The sequence below is a fragment of the Juglans microcarpa x Juglans regia genome, chromosome 4D, assembly GCF_004785595.1.
Source record: "Juglans microcarpa x Juglans regia isolate MS1-56 chromosome 4D, Jm3101_v1.0, whole genome shotgun sequence".
Taxonomy (NCBI): domain Eukaryota; kingdom Viridiplantae; phylum Streptophyta; class Magnoliopsida; order Fagales; family Juglandaceae; genus Juglans; species Juglans microcarpa x Juglans regia.
This window is the reverse complement of record NC_054600.1, coordinates 9,629,660-9,654,516: the sequence shown is the minus strand read 5'-3', so window position 1 is coordinate 9,654,516 and position 24,857 is coordinate 9,629,660. Positions and strand designations below refer to the sequence as shown.

At 38.3% G+C, this 24,857-nt stretch overlaps 1 protein-coding gene across 3 annotated transcripts; it reads right to left on the bottom strand.

Moving 5' to 3' along the window:
• Positions 1-493: 493 nt before the first annotated feature.
• Positions 494-23,215, bottom strand: LOC121259694 (multisubstrate pseudouridine synthase 7). 3 transcript variants are annotated; one of them, XM_041161402.1, is made up of 20 exons: positions 22,972-23,215; positions 22,264-22,342; positions 21,973-22,173; positions 21,244-21,458; positions 20,857-20,929; positions 16,770-16,826; positions 10,418-10,497; positions 10,267-10,320; positions 10,085-10,172; positions 9,631-9,733; positions 9,367-9,470; positions 8,881-8,954; positions 6,957-7,021; positions 6,638-6,816; positions 3,414-3,481; positions 3,264-3,324; positions 2,691-2,728; positions 2,486-2,554; positions 2,070-2,394; positions 494-806 (listed from the first exon to the last, which is right to left on the bottom strand). In XM_041161402.1, exons 1-20 carry the CDS (start codon positions 23,058-23,060, stop codon positions 780-782), a joined length of 2,049 nt encoding a protein of 682 aa, XP_041017336.1. In that variant the 5' UTR covers positions 23,061-23,215; the 3' UTR covers positions 494-779. The 3 variants fall into 3 exon arrangements, with proteins under 3 accessions (XP_041017336.1, XP_041017335.1, XP_041017337.1); XM_041161401.1 differs by having other exon boundaries at positions 10,267-10,329; positions 22,972-23,213; XM_041161403.1 differs by lacking the exon at positions 21,973-22,173 and having other exon boundaries at positions 10,267-10,329; positions 22,972-23,212.
• Positions 23,216-24,857: the final 1,642 nt, after the last annotated feature.

Genomic DNA, 24,857 nt, shown 5'->3' with positions numbered 1-24,857 from the left:
ATGAGATAAGATGAAATTAAATTAAAGTTAAAAGTTAAATAAAATATTATTAAAATATATTTTTTTAATATTATTTTTATTTTGAGATTTAAAAAAATTAAGTTGTTTATTTTATTGTGTAAAAATTTAAAAAAAAACGTAATGATAAGATGAAATGAGTTGAAAAGAATTATAAAAACAAACAAGGTTATGTTTTCATGCCTTCAGTGCTTCAAGATGAGAGGCTGTTTCTGGTTATAATTTAAGAGTTCATGGCTCGCCTTGAAACCATAATTACGTAATCATGAGAGAAAATATAACACTATCTCACCAACCAACATCTATTTCTCACTAACTTCTTGCAGATGAACTCGTTACTTTCGGCAAGCCTCCAGACAAACTGTAATCTACAATGAATGCCTGGAATGTCTACACGTCATGGTAAGAACAACAAAATCGACAGGAACAAAGATGGGGTATATAAATAAATAATAATAAAAAATGCCAAATCATCTGGAAAAATGTCCCTCGGTTCCACTCCCAGGCTCCAAATAGTTTATTAATAATGAATGCATAGTTCAGTTTTGCTGTCACAAGTGAATGCATGAATCCAGCGAACATCAAGAGGATTAAATCCTAAAACAGAAAGGACAATACATACAAATCTGTAACGCATTGCAGTATTGAGCGTCCCTTGTTTTCTCCTCCCCACTAGTTCTTCCTCGACTCATACAAGTTAGTACTTTAGTCCCTTACAAAACCATCAGTAGGATTCTCATCAACGGGGCAACAATGTGCCACTAGTTTAATGTTTTGTGAAATGCAACCTGCAGCAAAAAATAACAAGTTAAAAATGTGCATGTAAAGCTGGCTACTCAAAATCAACCAGATTGGCATTAGCAATGGTTTGACCCGAGTACAGTTCAGTTTGAGATATCCAGATCTAGTTGAAGATCAGCTTTCAAATCGATTTGAATTTGGGTTGATCCTGGACTAGTTAATTTACCGTACCACTATATCAACCCGCATACAATGACAGGAGTGTTGCATATTCACTGCATGACTTAGCTGGGTGAGAAATAATATTTTCACCAATTTAAGATGGATAGCGGCCAGAATTGTTGTTAGTGAAGTATAGGCTAGGTTTCAATATGTAACGCTCCAAGTGAAGCCCAAGCCACATTTGGGTCCTACTCCAAAAAGACTAATTAATGGTACAATTGGAACTCCATTGGATCATTATAAAGAGCAATGTGAGTTTTTGCATGATAATTTCATAGCTAAGAATAGGAATCAAGAAAACAAGTGCCCACCCATGGATAGCCCAAGTGGTAAGGGTGAACTTGTGTGCATGAGCCCCATGTCACAGATTTGATTCCCCCTGGGATCAAACTGCGATATAAGTGGGAGGTCATGGCGTTGGGTTGATGTGCTAGTCTCCTAGGGGGTTTAGGTTCGATGGGTGAGTTCTAAGGGCTCTGTCATGGGGTGGTTCCCCACCATCATAAATTAAAAAAAAAAAACTCTTCCAAACAATGTGAAATCCCATACACTACCTACACTCATCACAAGGGGTATCACAATCTCCATCCCTTAAATTCCCGATGTCCTTGTCAGACAATTCCATCATAGGTGACACAACTTGAGTCCCACACTTTTGGCTGAGGTAAACTCTGATATCATTTGTAAAGCTCCAAGGGAGGCCCAAGCCACATCTGGGCCTATACTCCGAAAAGACTAGTCAATAGGAGCCCCATTGAAATCATTATAAAGAGCAAAAACTTCTTCTTCTCAAACAAAGTGAGATACTATACACTACTTACGCTCATCACTAGTATAGGGTATCACACAATACCATACCACGGCTCAACACCAAACCGCATATACACAAGCTAGGTACAAGACCCCAATATCTACACCATGGCATTAACCCTGAATGTGCTTTTACACACTGTATATGCAAACTGGCATATCAAATATAATGGCCCTTATGGTAGATTGGAAAGATGGCTCTTAGTTTCCCTTAGTCATAAAGTAGTAATATAAAGAGGCACATTGGCAGATAAGAAAACTTGCAATGAAGTACATACAGATGTTGAGGTCTTAAGAAGCTCTCTTATTGCCATCGTTGCATAACAGGAAGATGGCAGGGTAAAGCTCAACTTCAGGGCCATCTGGGCTTTCTGAGAATTAGAGCCGCAATGAGATTCAATATTTGGCAAACATTCTTCCCCGGCATCCTCTGCCTCATCATCATCTTCAACCCCCTCAGCTTGTTTTACACAATCAATTTTGCCCTCATTTCCATCAGCAGGGTCCTCAACTCGAACCATCTTCATAGGTTTATAGTCGGAAATTTTGTCCAAATCTGTCTCCACTAATGGTATATCACCATCAGTATATTCAAGTAATTCCCTGCAAAAATGGAAAAAGAAAGCTTTTGGTGTACAATTGTATCTGAAAATCAATAGTTGTGATTTTCATCTCGGAAACTACAGGGCCATACCATTCAAAGTCAACTGGTTTTTGAAACACCCGTCTATAACTTCCAGTCATATTCGTTATGGAGAATTCCCTAAAATCACCCATGTACATAACTGCAATAAGAACTAACAAAACAAAGTGTGTATGGGAGAGAGAGAGAGAGAGGGGGGGGGGGGGGGGGGAAGGAGGGTGATTCACTGAGAATAGGAGAGTTTGTGGCCACCTACTTGACACTATGTACACTTTCCGTCAAGCTGATAGCATCCTGATCAATACAGTTAACAACAATTAACCAGAGAAATGGTCTTAATACAGCATAAGCTTTAATTCCAATCAGACACCTCTTGGTTGGCTTGCTGTAGTCAGACATTTATTACATTCTATGCATCTTTAGAATATATCAATTAATTACTTTGTCCTAATAGGTTATGGCCCACAACCCCATTCTCGGCCTTCTGGCTGGCTAAGATCAAACTTTTTTTCTTTGTTCTTACCGGTTCCATACTTTACTAAATTGGAGGATCATTAACATGTATATCAGGCAAAGCTTTTGTAAACCTATTAATATCTTAGTAAAACCAGGTCCGGCAGTATCTTTCCTTTATAAAAGTCACAAGGCCCTGAAGAGTTTTGTTTTGAAGACAACCCGAAAATAGGCCCGCAATAAGCAAGTAATCTGTTGATATGCCAGCCCAGATGCTCAAATACTATACTATTCGCAAGCAACAAGCATCATAAAAGATAAAACAGCTAAAGATAAAACTGTATTATAAGAATAATATCACTGAAATATAACTGACCTTCTTCGCCAAATCATGATACACATTGGCAATGCTATTATTTGGATAAACTACCCTAGAACTGCCAAAACAACCAACAGACTAGTCAGAAAAGAGTGAAAACAATTAGGACTCTGTCAAGACAGGAGACAAATGTTAGTCCTTCCTCACCCAGGCATAGGGAGGACAACATCTTCAATTGTATAATTTCCAGTAACAATATCTTCAGTTGTTACAACCTGACAAATGTGTAGAAACAAAGCTCTCTTAATATCCTCACCTAGTATTAATCATATAAACAGTGACATAATCAGACAAATAACCGATGGTATAACCACCAGAATACCATCACATTTAGCTTCCATGCGTCAAAATGAGATTAAATAGTTGTACTTAGATAGATTGTACATTTTTTTTACAAGAAAGACAATTTTAGATAGATTATACATTTTTTTTACAAGTAAGAAAGACAATTTTATTAAATTGAATGAAAAAGGCGATGTCCATGTACACAAGAAGTATACAAAAGAAAACACCTCAATACATTCTAAGAAGTGGAAAACGTCAACAAAAAATCATGAGCAGAAGCTCCGTTAATCATTAAAGCAGAAAACCAAAACAATAAAGAGTGCACAAAAAAATTCCGAGGTTCCTCCAAAGTACACTCCTTATCATTGAAACACCACTCATTCCTTTCCAGCCATATACACCAAATAAGACACAAAGGAACCATCTTCCAAGCCACATCCACTTGAGAGCAAACATATAGCCCAGATCAACCACTGTCAAAGGCATCACCCAAGCCAACCCTGTTCTACTAAAAACTCCATCCCACAAAGCCCTTGCCACCTCACAATGCAAAAGTAAATGATCCACAGATTCCTCATACTTCTTACACATAAAACACCAATCCATAACAATAAGATTGTGCTTCCTTAGATTATCCATCGTCAAAATTTTCCCAAGAGAGGCAGGCAGTCCATATAAAAAAAGCAACTTTGGAAGGTACATGAGACCTCCAAATACACTTCCAAGGAAAAGGAGGACAATGCTGAACAATCAACAACTTATAATACAAATGAACCGTAAACTTCTTACTCCCCTTGGACTTCCATAACATCCTATACCCATCATTACCACCAAGTCTCAAAGAGGAAAAAAAAAAATCTAAAACTTCATCAACTTCCCAATCCTGTACAGCTCTAGTAAAACAAAAATCCCACTGAAAGGATTCATTAGAACGGACTAGCAAATCAGAAACAGATGCATGCTGATCAGAAAACAGATGAAAAATAGCCAGAAACACCCTATTGAGGGCTCGATCACCACACCGAATATCAAACCAAAAACGGGTCCTAGAACCCTCTCCAACATCATAACTAACATGTTTAACAAGACTCTCCCAACCCTTTCTAATGAACTTTCCAAAGACACCATAAGCTCCCTTTACCTCCCTCCAAAGCGACTCCCCTTCAGATTGATATCTCTATAACCATTTCCCCAACAAAGCTTTATCGAAAATCCTCAAGTTACGAACCCCCATACCTCCATTTGAAATAGGAGAACAAACTTTATTCCACCTAGTGAGATGGAATTTAGTTTCCTCTCCCATTCCACCACACAAGAAAGCACAAAATAGCTTCTCAATCCGGTTGGCCACCCCCGCAGGCCAACCTTAAATAGATTATACTTAAGGTAATTCAGAACACACATTGTTGTCCTATATAAAATGGTAAACAATATGCAGCATGCACTTTTTTGTTTTTTTCTGACAAGTAGAGTGCCATGCACACCTACCCGGTGGATAGAATATATGAGTAGACTCATTTACAGCTTACATAGACTGCGTGCACTGGAAGTGTTAAAGTAATCTTTAGTTAAAATCTTCAAAGGTATCGCCTCTCTGTTCACACACAAGGTTATATTCTAAAACTTTCAACCTATTACTGTTCACACTGCCTTTACCTAAGGTGAACATAAAGGGAAATCAAAGAAAATGTCCACATCAAGTTTATCAGTGTATTGAAATGGAAGTTGATGGCTCACAATAATCAATGTGTGATTCCATAGGGATGACATGAATTGTGGTAGCCCTAGGTGAGGCAAAACAATACCAAGGTATTTTCCAAATCTAAACTATATAATGTAAGCAATGGATTTTCAATAAGAAATTAATTACCAAATCATTGATTAACAGGTCTTATAAAAAAAACTTTTAACTTAAAGTAAAGTTCAGGTAGTCCATTAACGATGTATCCGATAGTCCATGCCGTTCCAACGTGATGGAATACAGACCTGCCATATTGTGGGCAGTAATAGCATGCTACTAAAAGCTTGATAATTTTGAATAAAAAAACTCCTTACTTTTTTGTGCAGTTGAGAAAACATTTTATGATATTTTGGGGAAGAGCGCAATCAAAAAACGATATTTTGTTGAGAGAAAAAAAAAAGACATTCAGATCAAAGTAAAACCACATTAGTTGTTGAATGGCTCTTATTGATCTTCTATAGGTTTAAAAAACCAATCACAATCGGAAAATTTATTTATACTAAATGTGCAGCTATGAATGAATCTGCGGTTTATTTCTTGTAACCTGTGAGATGGAACTCATATACTTCTTTAGATTTCTTCTAGATAAAATCTCAAAGAAACCATAGGACAGAATAGGAAAAACAAATTAAACCAACCTGAACCAGAGGAGACACTGCTCAAGGCACACCCTCTAAGTTAAGTTGGGTATTATAGGGAAGCATCTAAAAAAGCAAATGGCTATAGAGACTTATTTTTCATTGATGTGAGCAGCCAATGAATTTGTACTTCTTCCTCGTTAACTTGTAAGAAAAAAAATGCTATAACATACCTCCAGCATAATAACTTGCAGGGATGTAAAATGATGCAAATTGTTTAAGAATAGAAATTCAATTGTACCCCTAGGGATTGTCTCAGTGGTAAGAGCCTTTGGTCTTGATGATATGTTCCCCCCAGGTCTAAGGTATGAACCTTTTGGTGTAAACAATTTCTATGGGCCATCAGATTAGGGGAATTTTCCATTAAATAACCCAAGGTGCACTTGCGAGAAACTCCTTGCCGAGGGCTTGTGCATGCCCGGAATTAGTCGGGACTTTGTTCCGGGCTCCCAGTTCCGAGAGAGAGAGAGAGAGAGTAGAATTTCAATTGTTTGGCATTCAAAAAATAATTTCAATTGTTTGGCATCCAAAAAATAACAGACATCAAGGGATTGCATAGTTATAGAATACTATATATAATAAAAGGAAAAAGAACAAACCTAAACTGAATCAGAGGAGATGCTACTAGAAGCACAACCAAATGGATAGGTTAGCTGTTAGGGGCATAAAACTTTAAATTATCAAAGACCCATGATAGAACATCAAACCTTTATAAGGTTATTTCTTTCTTCAGGAACATCTGTTTCAGAGATTTCATCTGGATTTTTAGAATCATATACATCGTTATGGTTGTCATCTTCGCATTCAGGATCGACATGTCCTGTCACCTTTTCAGTATCATCTCCTTTACGATATACCAAGTCCCCCAACACAACTTGATTATTTCCTGCCACATGGTAGAATAAAATTGAAGAATATTTTTAAATGAAAAATCACCTTGGCAATGAAAATGATGAAATAGTAGCACAGCAACGGCCAAAGAAAGAATTAGAAATTTATAGTCCAAATATACAGATGACAGCATACCATATTTTTGCACCCTCATACTTGCTGCATGATTCCACAGATAGCTTTGGTAACTATGTACATACCTGACCAATTAGGCAGCATGCATTACCAAAAGTAACAAATCAAAATATGATTCTCTCACCTCTCTCCATTTATGCTTCTGCTAGTGTGTGTGCGTGCGCAAGTGTCTCAAAGTTGGTGAAAGCGCTAGGCACACTTAATTGAAGTAAATTGCACATTTTTAAAAATGATATATAATAACAAAAAAATATTAAATACAATAAAAAAAAGTGGTTTAAATAGAAAGATGGTAATTTATTTAGCCTATTAACTCAGTTTATTAGAGGATTATGCAACATGAAAATTAATTAATCAAAAAATTACATAAAGTTTAAACTAAAACTATACACATACATGATATTCAATAGCCATAATCAAATAGAAGTAGATGGTTGAATTAAAATATACCAAAAAGATCATGACCAAAAGCTCCAGAATCGTAGGTATTGATAGGGCTGAAAATAAACAATACTACTCGATAGGCAGCTCGAATTTGGCTTGATTAAACTCGAATTTGACTCCATTTGATTATTAAATAGGTAGTTTGTGAAAAAAAATAGACTCGATTATTAAATAATACAAACTCATATAAAACTCACCTGACTCAATTAAATTTCGTGAACATTCTCGTATAAAGCTCAGCTCAACTTGTTAGCTCGCTCATATATTAGCATACACATATATATTAACACATAAAATAAATCACATTATATATAGATATAGTTCACTATGTAAGTGGTATATATAGTAGTTATTAGGAATACTGATAAAAAAAAAAAAATTATGATGAACATATTTGAGGATATATAATTCACTAATTTATAAGTATAATTATATAAATATTATAAATATACTGATATGTTATACAAGCATAATTTATTAGAGTTGGATAAGAGCCAAATAGCCATATAGTCTTTAGCCATTTAATCGTATTTGTCAATAATTGTGATTGAAGAATAGATTTGTCTTTAATTGTAAATGGTGACTAACAATATTCTTTTACTTTATTTTTTTATTTTAAAAATCATTTTTTTTCAGAAAAGAAAATGATATACAAGTCGAGTCTAGTCGAGTGCTCGACTTTATTTTTAGTCGAGTTTGAACATGAGAATGTCTTATTTGAGTCGAGTTCAAGCATCCAAAAAAACACAATTCAAATTTGAGTCAAGCTCAAGCCTTATTTTTTTAATAATTGAACCGAGTTTGACCAAGCACCACTCGCTCTTACTCGGCTCGATTACAGCCCTAGGTATTTAATTTTATGCTAGCTAACATAAGCAATTAAATATTAATCCATTTAGAAAGCCAACTTGGACTACTATACCAGGTTCAAAGCATATACATCACGTATGACAACACGTGGCACCATGGTATGTACATATTCTTCAATATCAACAAATACCTGATAATGTTTATTGATAATACTTAATAACATATGGCGCCATGGTACATAAGCTCAGACAAAAAGTGCAAAGAAACATGCTTTTTAAATGCGCTTCAGTTTTGATAAGCAGAGCGTGCTTTTATGAACACTGGTGTCTGTGTGTGTGTGTGTGTGTGTGTGAAGGAGAGAGAGCAGAGTAAGCATAGAATTGAAAAAAGCATTAGGGAATCCTACCATCTCCATTCCCTCCCCTCACTTTCTACCCAACTAAACAAAGGATAAAGATGATATCCACCCACCAGCCATTTTCCCACCACACTCTTCCTTTCCCCCCAATTTCCCCCCAATTTTCTACGGCCAAACATAATGTTAATACCCAAGCAAATGAGATACTGTCAATTTAGGCATTCCATCGATCTCCACCTGCACTTTTACTCTAGTTGAGGCCAGACAAACTGGGAAAAGCAAATTCCAACATATGCTGGAATAACCACTTACATCATTCTCAATGTCCTAGGTATAGCTTTCAGAGCCTGCAAGTAGTTACCAGGACATTTCTTCAAGCACTGCAACTGTATGAGACAATAACGAGAAATGTCAAACTATTATCAGGACCAACATGAATCTTTCTTTGGAACTATCAAGCAGAATACATGAAAATCAAAATAGATATGGGGAACACCCAACAGGCAACGCAGTGAATGCAGCAAATAAGGTAGGGAAAGGACTTGACATAATGAACAAATTAGACTAACAAGAAACTAATTAGCAGAAAGTGGTACTCAAGACACTACTTTTATTTTTTATTTTTATAAGTAAACGATTGTATTAATAAGAATAGTCATAGCCCAAGTACATAAAATGGTATACAAGAGGTAACACCAGAAGAAATGGAAACAAGAAAGTCATGAAAACCAAGGCCATTAAATATTAGCATAATCCAAGAATACAGACATGCATGGGCAACCAAAGTTGGAATCTTACTATAGCCCTTTCCGCAACCAGATGCCGAGGTAACTGCCTCAGAGTCCCTTCAATGTCGTTACTTTCTTTGTAATATTCTCGCGCTTTTGCTATAGGATTTCGTTGTATTTAGAAATCTAAGTTAAGAAAAACATTTGCTCTTGTAATGCAATTGAGAGTATGCAACAAACCTCGTGAGTTGGAAAGAGTTGAGTAGACAAGATTCCCCTCACAAGATACAGGATAAAAAAAAAAAAAAAAAAAAAAGTAAAATAAAAAGGATATCCCCTTCTCTTGGATCGAGAATCATGCTTACAGCATTCTTCCACTCTCCTCGAAGTAATGTAGCCCCAATTAGGTGAGTTGGCACAGAACCGCTTCCAAAACGCTGAACTCATTTGCATATATTTCAAATAAATTATTTTAACAAGAAACAAAACGTGCATCTAGTATACAAACATAAGGTGCATGGCATAGGACATCTCAGGCTGCACATTACTGGATGACAATGATTTTCCAGTCTTTTACAAGTGTACTCATAGTGGACTTTGCCACATAATGGAACTTCAAAGAAATTTTAAAGGTTTGATTTACCTCAAGAATATTAATTGACATTTAGCTCAAAAATTAGTATGCACAACTCACCAATACTTGTATAACACGATCTGTTCAATTGAATATCCAACATAAAAATAAGAAAGAAAAAATACACACTTATGAGTGACGATTAAGAAAGTACTTGTAAACCAAAGTAGTTGATAAATCCAAGCTTTCCCAGGGCATCTGCAGATAATTTGATGGTATCTTCAGAATCTGCAACAACTCCTCTGAGAAGATACGTGAGTCCAGTGAGTGGATAAGATGAGATGTTGACCAACGAAAGTACCAATGAAAATATAACTTCAGGGAAAAACCCTTTACCGCAATGTGACAGTAAATCGGTTTCCCAGGAGCTGGCCAAGAAGAAGTCCTTCCCTGACATAGCTAGACAAAAACTCAGCTATAACATATGAATACATTATACAACAAAAAGCCAGGAAAAAAACAAGAACTCAAAACTCATTGACCTTACCAGAAGTCACCGACTTTGATACCAATCAACCTTGCATTAAGCGCAGCTAATTTAGTTGCATGCTGCTTGAAAACAGTAACCTGGAAACACAAACAGAACCAATCTACTGAAGCATCTTTCGTGAAATGACTAACAACTTTGTACTACTTCAAGACTTTCATCTGATATTTATGCCCGAACTTGATTGCTAACCCTTTTTTATATAAGTAATTGCTAACCCATTCAATCTCTCCTTTTTCATTGCGTATTATTTTGCTCACTATACCCACTGTAGTCGCATGATAAATATTATTGTTACTCTTGCTACCATTGGGATAAATCTAACCCCTTCCCCTGTCCCCCCCCCCCCCCCCCCCCCACCCCCAATACATGGGATATTTTAATATGAAAAATTCGCATATGCTACCAAGTCAGCCAGTGATCTGTGATTCTAATAAGCATAGACTCTCCATTTTTGACAGTATAATATGGGGCTTTGAAATATATATATATAAAATAAAAAAATAAAAAAACTTAAAAGTTGAAGTTGGGAGTTGGATTCCATACATAAAGGCTACTGATCCAAAAGTTATTATGATTTACTAGCAATTGATATAAAACAAATAAACATAAACATACAGACCAGCAGGCCCCACCAAACTACAGCCTTCCACAAAGCCTCCCTTTCTTGTTGATGGCACTACAATCATTTCCCTAGAAGAACTTGATTGAACGCTGTCAGTTTTCTAAACACCCCCCCCCCCCCCATATATAGACCAATATTTGAAAGACTGCCTGTGATCAAGGTGATCCTCCATCATTTAGACAAGTACATTCTTTTCCGACCAGCCAATGTCCACTCCAATTTTTCGATCACGCTGTCCCAAATAGACTTTGAATTGAAAGAGGGACCCATGAGGAGGACAAGGTACTTCATTGGGCAAAGAAGATACCTTACACCTCAAATTGCTAGCCCTCTCTCCACATTGAAAACGTTTCCCTCCAGAACGGACTCTAATTTTGCTTAGTTCACTTCAATCCAAAAACAGTTTCAAAGCATAGGTGGAGTGCCCTCAAAGATCAGATATGACCTAGATTTTTCCCCACACAATATCAATGTCATTTGGTGTGCTAAGATTCTTATTCCCCACAGAAAATCCAAAACTGAAAGCGACATCAGCAGCACTAGAAATCATTTTGCTTAGATCTTCCATGATAATAAGGAAGAGTAATGAGGAAAATAGGTCACACTCTGTCTCAAACCACGGGAACTACTGAAAAAGACCTCGATCGTGCTATTCATCAATATTGAAAAGTGAACTAAAGAAATACAATGCACTACACAAGAACACCATCTCCACCCAAAACTACATCTCTCAGGCAAGTAATGCAAGAATTTCCAATCAACATGATCATAGGCTTTCTTCGTGTCCAATTTACAAAGTAACCTTGGTCCCTCCTAAAGTAAGTCTATCATCCAGGCATTCATTAGCTATAAGTGCCAAGTCTAAGATATGTCCTTTTTTTTTATCAGTAAACAAGAATTTTATTAAAATAGGCGAAGCTAAGTACACAAGACATATACAAGAGCAACACCTATGCATGAGTGTCTAAAGATACAAGGAAATCATGTACATTCATACTATTAAAGTCTATTACAATCGACCAATGGAATAAAGTATGAAGAAATAAAGTTCTAATCTCGTCCATTGTCCGTTCACGATTCCCAAAACTTTGACAATTCCTCTCCATCCATATGCACCACCATAGACAGATCGGTATCATCTTCCACATAGCTGCAATTTGAGTGGTACTTCAGATGCCTTGCCAGCTAGCCAAAAAATCCACAACCCTTCGTCGCATCACCCAATGGAGCCCCCGCTCTAGCAAATATATTGTTCCACAAACTCATGGCTACGTCACAATGTAGTAATAAATGATCCACAGACTCCCCATTGTTCTTGCACACATAACATCAATACAACACAAGACTCAGCATTTCCGTAAATTATCTAAGGTCAGAGAATCTTCCCTAATGAAGCTATCCATACAAAAAAAAAAAAAGGAAGCTTTTAAGGGGCCTTAGTCCTCCATATGTTTTTCCATGGGAACGCTCTTGTAAAGTGTTTCATAAGGGACTTATAGTACAACTGTATAGTAAATCTTCCCTTCTTGGACGGTGACCACAAAATCGTATCAACTCCTCCGTTCACTCTACAATTATACAAAAGATTGAAGAAATCTATAAATGTATAAATTTCCTAGTCTTGGGCAGCTCTAAGGGAAGTGATATTCCATATTGGGGAGAGCCACTAGAGAGATCCACGAGTTCTGCTACTGAAGCCTCTAGTCTTCATGCGATGCTGTATATTGTTGGATAAGCTTCCCTAAGGACTCGTCATTAAAACTATCCCCCTCAAATACAATAGCCCTAGCCCAAAGTAACAAAGATTGTAAAAATAAAGTAGTCTCTAATCCCCCCTCCCCATGATTGTTCTCTCTTTTCAAAACATCTTCCATTCTTCTCATTCCATAAATATCAAATAAAACATAGAGGCACCATATTCCAAACATCCGTTCTTTGGCAATTTCCCCGTAATTCCACTCCAACAAGCCAAAAGATCCACCACTCTCTTTGCCATATCACAATGGAGAAGAAGATGGTCCGTCGATTTGCCATTCCGTTTACACATAAAGCACCAATCCATTATGAAAAAACCATACTTCCTCAACTTGTCTATAATCAGAATTTTCCCATAAGGCCAGCCAACCAAAAAAACAACTTTTAGAGGCACTTTGCTTTTCCAAATGCACTTCCAAGGGAAGACAATGGAAGGATGAGAAAACATAACATTATACAAGGATCTAACTGCGAAATTCTTGTTCCCTGGATGCATCCATAGTAGTTTGTCCTCCACACCACAGTCCAAATTCAAAGCATACATAAATGATACATTCCACTGCAGTAGGCCATTCGAGGAATCCATATATTCAGCAACAGAGACTTCCTTATGCAATGCAATTCTGAAGAGAGAAGGACAAATCTCCTTTAAAGCAACGTCTCCGCACCAAACGTCAACCCAAAATCTGACCCTAGTACCCGCCACAAATATGAGATTACGAATGAAATCCTCCCAGCCCTTCCTAATAAATTTCCATACTCCCACACTATACGATCCACGCACTTCATTAGAAATCCAACCTCCCCAAGTGCTCCAAAGTTTAGCATCAACCACAATCCTCCATAAAACATCTCTTTCTTGGTGGTACCGCCACAACCATTTCCCAAGCAAGGCCTTAGTGAAAATACTCAAATTTCTAAGTCCCAACCCTCCACAAGAGAGGGGTGTACAAATCTTGTCCCATTTGATCAAATGGAACTTCTTCTCGTCCTCCAATCCACCCCACAAAAAAGCACGGAAGATTCTTTCCATCCTATTAGCCACTGCAACCAGAACTGGGAATAATGAAAGAAAGTACGTGCGGAGATTAGATAGCGTACTGTTAATAAGGGTGATTCTTCCCTCTTTCGAAAGATACATCCTTTTCCAACCAGCCAATCTATTCTCAATTTTTTCGATGACGCCATCCCAAATCACCTTGGATTTATGAGGAGCCCCCAATGTAAGACCAAGGTACTTCTTATGTGGGTTTTGAAGACCAATTTAAAGCCCTCCTCATTGCCATCGAGGCTGGTCAGCCTTTCTTGGCTAGATCTTATGCCAAAAAAGAAAGAGAGTTAAAGAGACTTGCTTGCTCCATTAATTATGATGTTTGGAAAGGTAGTGCAAGCAGGGGAATGAGTAACGTTAGGGAGAACATAAGTGATCAATGAAACCAAAGATTCTATCTTGGAATGAAAGGGGGCTAAATGATCCTTCCAAGCACCTCCGTGTCAAAAATTTGCTAAGAAGTTGGAAGGCTGATATTATTTGTCTTCAAGAAACTAAACTGAAGTTCATCGATAGAAGTATTGTTTGTAGTTTGTGGGGATGTCTTCATATGGGTTGGGCTTATCTGAACTCTAAAGGGGCATCAGGAGGTATCCTATTGTTGTGGGATACACGAGTGGCCAATCTGATCGAGGAGTATGTCGAGGAATTCTTGGTGGCTTATTCTTTTATTAATGCGGATGATGGTTACAAGAGGTCTTTTGCTGGTGTATATGGTCCTAATGTAAACAGCAGTCGAAGGTTCCTTCTTCCCTACACATTCCCTTATTTCATCAACTTTCTGGAGGACCCAGTCTGATTGAAAATCTACCCAGTGTGAACCAAGCAGCAACAAACATAAAGGGTTAAGGTCGTCCCTTGGCCCATCCACGCCATAGTGAAAGTAAGCATTACCTTCCTCTACCTCCCTACAAACCAACTGAAGATCAAGCTCCTTCCCAGACCCATTAGTCGCAACCTCCAGTACATTCTCAGAAGAGGAGGGAACCCCTGCCGAATCCTCGCATAACTCAGACTCATCCTGGATGTGCATCCCCACTCCTTCAATAAGACTCCCACAACTAACAATGGGCTGCAAATAGCCTCCTAATGCCTATGGCAACCCATTTACGGCAACAGAACGAGGAAGGAACTCAATTCCAGCAACCTCAACAATCTCTTTAGTCATTCCTCGACAAATCTCGCTCGACGGAGCAGAGACGTGCTCCGGCAAGTCATCCACAAGGTCGCCGATGTCTAACAACCTTTACTATGCCGGCCTGAAGGGCTCTAGGGCAACCTCCGCAATCTCCTTAGCCGTTCCTTTGCAAATCTTGCTCGATGGAGCAGAGACGTGCTTCGGCGAGTCATCCAGAAGGTCGCCAACGTCAGGCAACCTTTTCTGTGCTGGCCCTAAGGGCTCTAGGGCAACCTCAACAGTCTCCTTAGCCGTTCCTCTACAAATCTCGCTCGATGGTGCAGAGAGGTGCTCCGGCGAGTCATCCAGAGGGTCGCCGACATCCGATGACCTTGTCTGTGCCGGCCGGGAGGATAAGCGATGGCGGCGCTTGGGGAGACATCACGCTCGGGCCCAAGAAGGAACCAGACGCTGGCTTGATTCTCCATTCGAGAACAGGCCCTGAGATTTGGGTCGGGCAGCCCATCTTCAGTTTCAACCTAACCACCAAACTATTTCCATTTAACCCAGTCTAAACAGGTCCATCCAGCCCACGACCCAAGCTCATAATTGAGCCCAATCCTACATCAACCTTGGCCATAAGCTCACGCGTCTCCTACACCCCCAACAGTTCAGCCTTCACTGCCCACAACATCCCTTCGACGTCCCCCACTACCGAGCAATAATCTGACAACTTAAGCTAACAGTTCTCAGCATGTAGTTCGCCCACTCTGTTTATAGCATATCCTTCACCTATTTTTGTAACTTCCGATCAGCGTCCTCTGCTGGAGCAGGTACCGTACTCCTCAATAGTGCCACGTATGACACCTTTGGAGGAAGGCCCAACCACGACAGACGATCCACCATTTCCCCTTCAACTAAACAAGGGGAATTTCACTCTGTTTTCAGCTGAAGAAATAGAGGATGAAGGACATTCAACCATTCGAACGTTATAAGCAAAACCTTCCCAACCTTGACTGTTAATGCCTTCTAGAATAGACAAAACACACCCCTTGTTTCCATTCCCGAACTCAGTTACCAACAAGTAACAGCCGCTCGAATTTATGCTACATTGGATAGTAAGAACACCAACATCCAACCGTAACTTTCTGAAGAACCCAGCTTTCCATGGATGTTTGAAACAATCCTCCACCATCCTAGCCACCCAAGAGGCCGTCTCAAATTGAAGATAGATAGATTTTAGAACACTCCTACTCTTCTACGGTTACCACCCTCCTTCACAAAAACAAAAGACTTCAACTCCACCCGAAAACTCCTAACACCCGACACCGACTCAATTCTCCAATAAGATGACTAATAGAGAAGTAAAGAAAAGGAGGGATATTTCCGACGAGAAGCATCAAGAAATCAGAAAGAAGAGGAGAAAAGTCAAAGAAAGTAACCAGAATTGAGTAGGGAGATTAACTCCGATGAGGAGCGCCGGAGATGGGTATAAGAAAGGTCATGGAAAGGGAAACGTAAAATCCATTTTTGAAACATACATACTTCCAGAGTTATTAAAAATGGAGAATATGGATGTGTCCATTTTTTAATTTAACCAAGTTCTTGCCTATGTCATTGATTCACTAAAGAAAATTGTGTGCCTGTCTACACATTTGGCTAAAGAAAACTACATGCATATAAGAATGTTAATAAAGGACAAAAAAAAAAAAAAAATTGTTGCATACATCCATTATAGATGAAGAGACAAACAACCAAACAACTTTCAAAGGCAACACAAGTAGTTATGGCAAGAATTCATTACCCTCTGAGTAGAGATTGCCCGTTTATCCTTCGTACCTGCGAACCCAAATGATCTTGGCTGTAAAAGAAAATTTCGAATGAACTTAGAAGGAATATGTGAAATAAAAATGATTAACAAGTTCTACATTTTTGAGCCATCTCAATTATTGCTTTGTTTAGAGATTTTAAAAAACAAAAGAAAAATGGAAAATAATCCCTAATTTCTCAAAAAAGTTTTAATCATTGCATTTACTTTTTTTTTTAAATGGTCATTTTGTCTGGTTTTTATCCAAAACTGTCACACCCCAAAAACTCGGGTCTATATTTTGAAAATTAAGAATTTCCTCCCATATCTAGAATTTGGATTTCTAGAAAGGAATTTTTAATAATGGTGTCAAGAGATTCTTTATGTTTTATTTGTTAAAATCTGTCTATTTAGAAAAAAAAAATACAGTAGAAATTAGAAGATAAGTTGGTTTAAAGAGCAAATGAGAGCTGCACAAATGAAGTCCTAAAACTTATCTGTCAAGAGCTACTGAGGGCTGCACATAGTACATATCTTCTCCTACCTAAGTTAGGAGTCTAAGAAAGAACATCTTTCATGCATGTCTTCCTCTATGACCTTCAGCCTTACAAAAGGGACTTCAAAGTATGACAATTTGGAATAAAACTTTTTTTGATAGGTAAGAAGATATTTTATTGATGTTGAAATAGGAAAATTTGGAATAAAACTGCAGCCAGCCAAGAAATAATACCCAGCTACCTTTGTGACTTTTCTTGTAATATCCCTTATTACATTGAGAATAGGAAACTAATGAATGAGATTCTACGTTTCTGGAGAAGGAGAAGTTCTCACCTTTTATAAAATATTTCTACAGAAGGTGTCAAACGTGAAAACTCTCTCCATAAGCAAGGAAAACTCTCTCATACATAAAACCCTAAGGAAGCCACCGCCACCCTTGCCGGCAAGTGACCTCTCACCGTCGTCACAGACAAAGCCGACGGGCCCCGGCGACTTCCCTGAGGGCCGTCCGGCATCGGTCCATAGGAGAGAGAAAACAATACGAAGCGCTAAAACCCTAAGGAACCAGATCTGCCGACACCCACCCTTCGCCGGCAAGACACACCGCACCTTCGGCATAGATAAAGCCGACGGACCTCGGCGACTTCGCTGAGGGCCATCCGGCGTCGGTTCAACCTCCGACGTCTTAGATTTGCCTCTCACAGTACTCCGGCGATCCTCCTGAAGGCTCCATTTGGTCGTGCCGTCGACCCTAAAGGCTCCGGCGTCTTCTGTGAGCACGATTTGCAGCTGGAAACAACTCTGCAGTGCTTGCAGTGAGCACGACCTGGAGTCCACAACTTCGCAGTGCTTCTCTGAGATGATGAATGGTTGTTGAAGAAGGGGAGTGGGTCAGTATGGGTTCTTCTATGGAGTTGGCCATAGAATCTAAATCCTTTACATTAGTAAAGGAGGGGAGCATGTTGGCCATTACTGAAAGGAGTCGAAGGGTGATATCTAAGTTGGTTCTGGGTTCGACAACAGTGCAGTGGCTGGCCAAGGCCATAGAAGCGTGTACTAAGGATAAGAAACAAGATTTTTTCTCCACTATCCGGGAAGGTCGACGCAGTTTCACAGCGCATCGCTGCTCGAATGCTCACGGACGATATATGGTGGTGGAGGAGTATGGTGGTGGGGGGAGGAGGAATTTTATTTTCATTCCTGAAGAGGGGGGCAGTGGTTGGAGAAGGATGGGGGAGGTGCTGCGTCATTTTTCCTTCGGCAAGAGAGGGAGTGATGGCTTGGAAGGACAAGGTGGTATAGCAGGGAGGGAGAACATGGAGAAAGACCCAAGTACATCCTCTGTGGCGAGGCAATCCTATGCGGCAAATCTAAAGACGGGACATGCTTCGGGGGTTCAGAGTGTGGGGGGTCTGTCAATCACGCCTCAAGACCAGCTTGTCGAGATGCACAATTCTCTAAAGGAGATGGAAACCCAACTTGTCGAGTTGAAGACAACGATAACTTTCTTGTCTACGAAAATAGATCGCCTTTCAGCTAGAGGCAACAGGGTGGTAAGAAACATGATAGGCCCGAATCCTTTAAACTTAGAAAAAGGAAAACGGAAGATTGGATTCGGCCCTGTCCCTATAACCAGATCCAGGAGAGTATGGCAGGTCAAAAGGAAATCTGGGCTATTTGAAATTGGGTCTACATCGGGAATTGGCGTAGAGACATCAATAATGGAATGTCATTCGCCTCATGTAACACAGGATAGATCGATAGTCGGTATTACACCCTTGGTCCCTGAAGAAACTATGGCTCCCTCGTCAAAGTTGAAGGAAAAAGGTGTACTGCCGAGGTCTGAAGGAGATGTAGGATCCGCTATCACCCCAAAGGTAAAGAGACTTGTTGTCACCCCAGAATCTCCAATGGGACTCCGATACCATTGGAGAGAACCAATGGAGTTACTGGAGAACCAATGGGTTTGGCGTTGGTGCCTTGTGTAGAGGAATGTCTAGAGTTGGGTGTGCAGGTTGATGGGGATATTGTGGCTCCCCTAGTCTCTCTTCCTCCAATAGCGGATTGGATTCTGCCTAAAGTTAACGAGATTCAGCAATTCGTGGGAATTTCACATGGAGGATGTGAAGACCAATTTAACGAACTAATTACTGCGATCGAGGCAAGCCGCACACTTGAAACCAAATCAAGCTTCAAGAAAAGCAGGGAGTTACATCGTCTCTTTTCAACAATCAACTACGATGCTAAGGGTGGTAGTTCAACTAGAGGGAAGTCTAAAGAGAGGGTATTGTGAATACGAGAATCAAGGTGTTGGGGTTGGTGTTCGGGTAGAGTTTTAGTTATACGGGAAACAAGGATTGGGGTCAGGTCTGATGTACTTTGGGTTGGTTTTTTTTATGGGCTTTTTGGGGAATTAGGGGCTTGTTGGGTCATTTTGGGCAAGGTGTTTTCTTGTATACATTCAGTGTACTTGGTTTCTCCTTTTGATATATACAATATTTTTACTTATAAAAAAAAATGGTGATTTAAAGGAGCTCCAATTGTAACCTTGACTAGTTCTTTTGGAATATAGGCCAAGTGTGGCTTGGCTCCATTGGATCGTTACATTTCACTTCTTAAAAATAAACTCTAGCCAACTAAGGAACCGTAAACACCCTCTCCCCAAACTGTCAGCCCTCTATTCTCAATCATTGGTAAGAGAAAAAAATTATTAGAAATCATTTCTAGAAGTTGTTGTATCCTAGAGGTCAGGAAATTCATTGATTTCCGGCAACGTTTTCCTTCAAAATTCTCTAGAAACAAATCTGAACACCTGTCATTAAATTTGTCCAGATTTAAAACTCCAGATTTCAGGCCTTATATTGCAAACTTTCTTCCCTCTTGCTGCTGTCACTTATTGGTGACAGAACTTCAGAGTTTTCATCAAGTTTCAATCTTAAATAATCTTTAAATTATCCCCATCAATTGGTTCAGTTTGATATTCTAATTTCCCTAGCACAACAATACTTCAACAGCCTTTATCCAAACCCTAAGAATATCTAGACGCTGCAAAGTTTGTGCAACCTTCAATACTTCAGAGTTTGTGCAACCTCTAATCAGATTTAAGGTAAGTTTTCTTCAAGAATTCCTTTAAAATTCTGATTATTTCATGTTTCTATATTTTGGTATACGTTTGGATAGTGAAAGTGTTTGAGACTGTTTGTGAATAGTAGTGAAAAAATAATGATAGAATATTTAATAGTAGTGAAAAGTAATGAATAGTAGTAAAAAGTAGGTGAAAAGTAAATAATAAAATAAAGAATAGTAATAAGGTATTATGAGAGTACCTCAATACCCAAACCTGTATATAGCTAAAGAGTGCAATAACTCAGTTTTTGTGCAAAGGAAAGAGGTGGACAGAACTGGCATCTAGTCTTCCCTTGGGGCACAACAAGGTCTTCTAGGTAATAACCTGCCTTAAATCCCTATCTGCTGTGATGTATAGTCTATGCTAACATCAATTCTCAGAGAAAAATGTCCCATGAATCATAGATAGGAGCCAATGATAAGAACTAAGCCATTTCCAATACAAAAAAATTTAACATACCTGGATGCCAAGCATTTTTCCTATCACTCCTAAGGCTTCTTGTGTCTCCTTGTTCTCCTTGTAAAGATGAAATCTGAGTATTTATATTGACAGGATATTTCAGTTATAGTCCAAACGCCACCTAAAACACACATGTCGTGAATATGCTTAGTGGAGGTATGGAAGTTCAAATCTTGAATGAGCAAAGAAGAAATTGATCTGATGCGGTTCTACATTTCATACATGTAAGTTCAATGGGTTTCACTGTGTCAAACATGAAAACCATATACAAACCAGGCTAGATCTGGTTCTTTAATGCATGAAGACTTGAAATCATTAAGAAACATTCGACTGGCAGAACGATGAATAAGAGTATAGCAAGAAAATAAGGAACTTTGCCAACATCACCTCATGAACTTGCCATCAGTCTCTGACCAATTTTCGGAGCCTCTGCTATCAAAGGGCATATCGACTCTTTCTTTCCGTTTCTTGGAGTTTCTGCCTTTATTTTTATGACCTCCTGTATTTAATCTCACGCGGATGCATTTTGATGAGGCATCAGGTCCATCAACCACATCGGTGACAAGGAATTTGAAATTTTGCTTAAAAAAATTGTGCATTGCCTGAAAGACACAAAAAAGTGAATGTTAAGGGCATGTTTAACATGGAACTAGGTAAAAGACTTGAACTTTAGGTTTACAGAAGTGTAGTCAGAAACAGAACTAAACAACCTGGGCATGGCAACGAATTTTTGGAACCTAAATCCAAACTTAAATTGGCAGCACAATAAAGAAAACCAAACCAATTTGACTGAGATCCTGTCAGGTTTGAGTTCAGTCAGTTGAGATGCATGCATTCTTTTCTTAACTTGTCTGTGCTCATAACCCCCCCCCCCCCCCCCCCCAGTCCTCAACCAAAAGCAAACCATTGGAATGGTTGGTCCAATGACTCCAATCCTCAGGTGCAATTGCACAAAGAATAGACCTAGCAAAAACTGTCTGCCAAAATTTGTCTCTCACCAAAACTAGCGATTTTCTCAAAGTCGTGACAAAGCTCCACCAGACACATATGGAACATAATGGTAGTGAAAAAGAAGACCTATAAATGAATTAAATGAGTCCAAACTCCAAAACCAACCGTTCGATGAGATTTATCAGAATCTGGGGAGAGAATGATTGGTGAAACACTTTCTTCAACACCAGTATTAATTTGACTAATAAGAGCTTCCAAACGCTTGGCATCAGAGTCACCAGCTAAAGATCTAAAAGTATCAACTTCAGAAGCATAACTTTTATTATTAGCTGTATCATCTATCTTCGTCACGGTTTCCTCACTGATCTGAGTAGATTAGAAAATGATACTACAATCAGAATAAAGACTAAAAGTATAAAATGAAACCAATCCATAAATAACATCAAGCTTAAATACCTCTGGTGGAGCGTCCAATGAGGTCAAATGAACAACGTTTCCTTCCTTATCTACTTCATTTACAATAAAATCAGAATACCTAGATCAAATTCCAAGAGAAAGAAATAGATGAGTCCATTAATATAACTACAAGACAGCACCAACTTATAAAAAAAAAAACTACGAAAAACTACGAGACAGCACCAAATAGTTGTCTGATGGGCTTAAGAGTATGTCTACAACTTTCTTCTAAATGATGTAGAATCGTACGGAAATGCCATAGAATTGAACTTGCTTTGTAATACGATGGGAATACATAGACGACAATAAAAGAAATTAAAATGGTTATTAAAAACTTTACAAGAATGGTAAAGTCGTTCAATAAGGCTAATTCTTTCGAAGCCAACAAGAAAAAACAGCAACGTAGCTTAGATATAATATGCAGATATTAAAACAGCAAAAAAAAAAAAAAACAAAAGCAAGCCCTCTCTTTGGTTAGAGAGAGAAAACAGAGGACAAGAAATATCTAAGAAAATAACTGGTAGACATCAAGCCATAAAATAACAAAGGATTTTTTTTTTTTTTTTTTTTTTTGTATTAATCTCAGTTCTATATGTTTCATACATCTTTCAACGGTCAAGAAGAGCAGAGATTTTAAATCTTTAGGTAAATCATTCCAATGCATGACCAAGAAATGAACTAATAGAGTAATCAGATTTCTTCTAAGACCTTTGTTTGAGAATTCCACGAAAGCCAGGGAGCTTTGAGATGTAGCAGAAGATTCCGACGTCCGATTCTTCCAGGGTTTTCGCTGCCATTAGGGTTTCGAAGATACTGTAGCGGTGGTGTGCGAGTAGGGTTTTAGAGCGGAGAAGCACAATGAGTCGCTTCTAACTTATGCCACATGGGGTTTGTTTTGGAAATAAAAATTTAAAATGATATTTGCAGTCACATGCGCAAATTGACTAGTTAGAGAAAGTTGTAAGTAGGGGTACTAAATGGTCTGTTCGGATCAAACGGACCGATTATTTCAGTTTGGATCAAATCGAATCGGTCCACATTTTAAAAGATCAAAAAGTTTCTATCCAGTCTAGAAATTTTCGGAACCGGGCCGGATTGAATGAAAAAATAAAACAAAATATTATATATTATTTATATAATAATTGTACAATTAACAATATAAAATTTTAAATATGTTATTAATACTTATTAATATTTTATAAATTAACAATATTTTTTATATATCTTCATCTAACTTATCACTATTAACAATATAAAATTTTAAATATGTTATTAACGCTTGTTAATATTCTATGAACGAACTATATATAATATCAATTAGTTAATTATATAGTAATTATATAAATTAATAATGTAATTTTCATCTAATTTATTATTATTGATCATATAAAATATTTTTTTTATTGAGTTTGTTACATAATCCATATTAATAAGTCACTTAGTTTAATTTAGTATTTTAAATAAATGTTTTTTATTAATTGATTTAAAAAAAGAAAAAAAAAGCTAGACCGAATGGACTAGTCGGACCGGACCAACCAATTTGCACCCTTAATTGTAAGACTGTAATTTGATTGACTGGCTAGAGAAAGTAGTAAGACAGTGTCATTTGATTGACTGGCTAGAGAGAGAGGGATGACCGAGTGACCATTATAAAGAGCACGAGCAATAGAGAAACATGGAGAGACAAATAGAGAGAAAGAGAGAAATTCACAGGCATCGAGAGGAGGCGAGAAGGCAACAATAGCTGCTTGGATGGCGTAAGCGACGAGCAATTGCAAATAGAAGACGAAGAAAAGGGTAAAGAGTATTGGGAAATGAAAAGGGAAACATAAGATGCGGGGAGGCAATTTGGGAGTTTTCCCCACGTTGTAGTTAGTATTCAACCTGTAGCGACAATCCATTTGTCGTCGTAACAGACTCGAGAATTTAATAGAGAAGTGCTATATACATATAAGAGGACTGTATTGCAATCCCAGTATATAAAATGACTAGATTGTCCCCATTTTTAGGCTAGAAATGATGACATTATCTCTCTTTCTTCTACAACCTAAAGTCAAATGAAAATATTTAAAATTCTGCAATATTGCTAGTCGCCTCTACAACGACTCCCCTCCCCCGATCAAATCTCCACCATCATCGACAACCATAACCCAATTTCCTCCACCATCGACGAATCAACCATCTCCACCATCAACGGAGTCACATGCTCAAGGTTTGTTTTCTTCCCTTTTCCTCCACCATCGACGGAACAACTACATGTTGTTTGTTTTCTTTCACTTTTTCTCAAGGTTTTTGCTCTCCAGCTCTACCTCACTCATTTATCTTTTCTTCCATTTTGGTCGTTTGCAGTTCTTGTTTTCTAGGAAATGAGGAGGGAGATCGATTGCAAGAATAGTGGTCATCCTTTTGCAAATCACTTGCTCGAGTTTAGTAAGTTCCCCTAGATCACTTGACACCATTCTAGTGTGGTAGGAAAGGTCTGAATGGTTGGCATGCCTTGGTGATTTTCATGTCGTAGAAAAAAAATGACTTAGATATAATAATTCTAATGGGTTGCTCGGTTGCTTGAACTCGAACCCAAAACTAGTGGGAAG

What these genes read in the sequence shown, in the direction of transcription:
- LOC121259694 (XM_041161401.1), bottom strand. Translation starts at nt 23,060, where the DNA reads ATGGCAGCGAAAACCCTGGAAGAATCGGACGTCGGAATCTTCTGCTAC. An exon ending in GGGCAATCTCTACTCAGAGG is followed by an intron (nt 10,498 to 16,769) that starts GTAATGAATTCT and finishes TTGTGTTTCCAG; the next exon opens with GTTACTGTTTTCAAGCAGCA. An exon ending in TGGTTGCGGAAAGGGCTATA is followed by an intron (nt 8,955 to 9,366) that starts GTAAGATTCCAA and finishes TGTCTCATACAG; the next exon opens with TTGCAGTGCTTGAAGAAATG.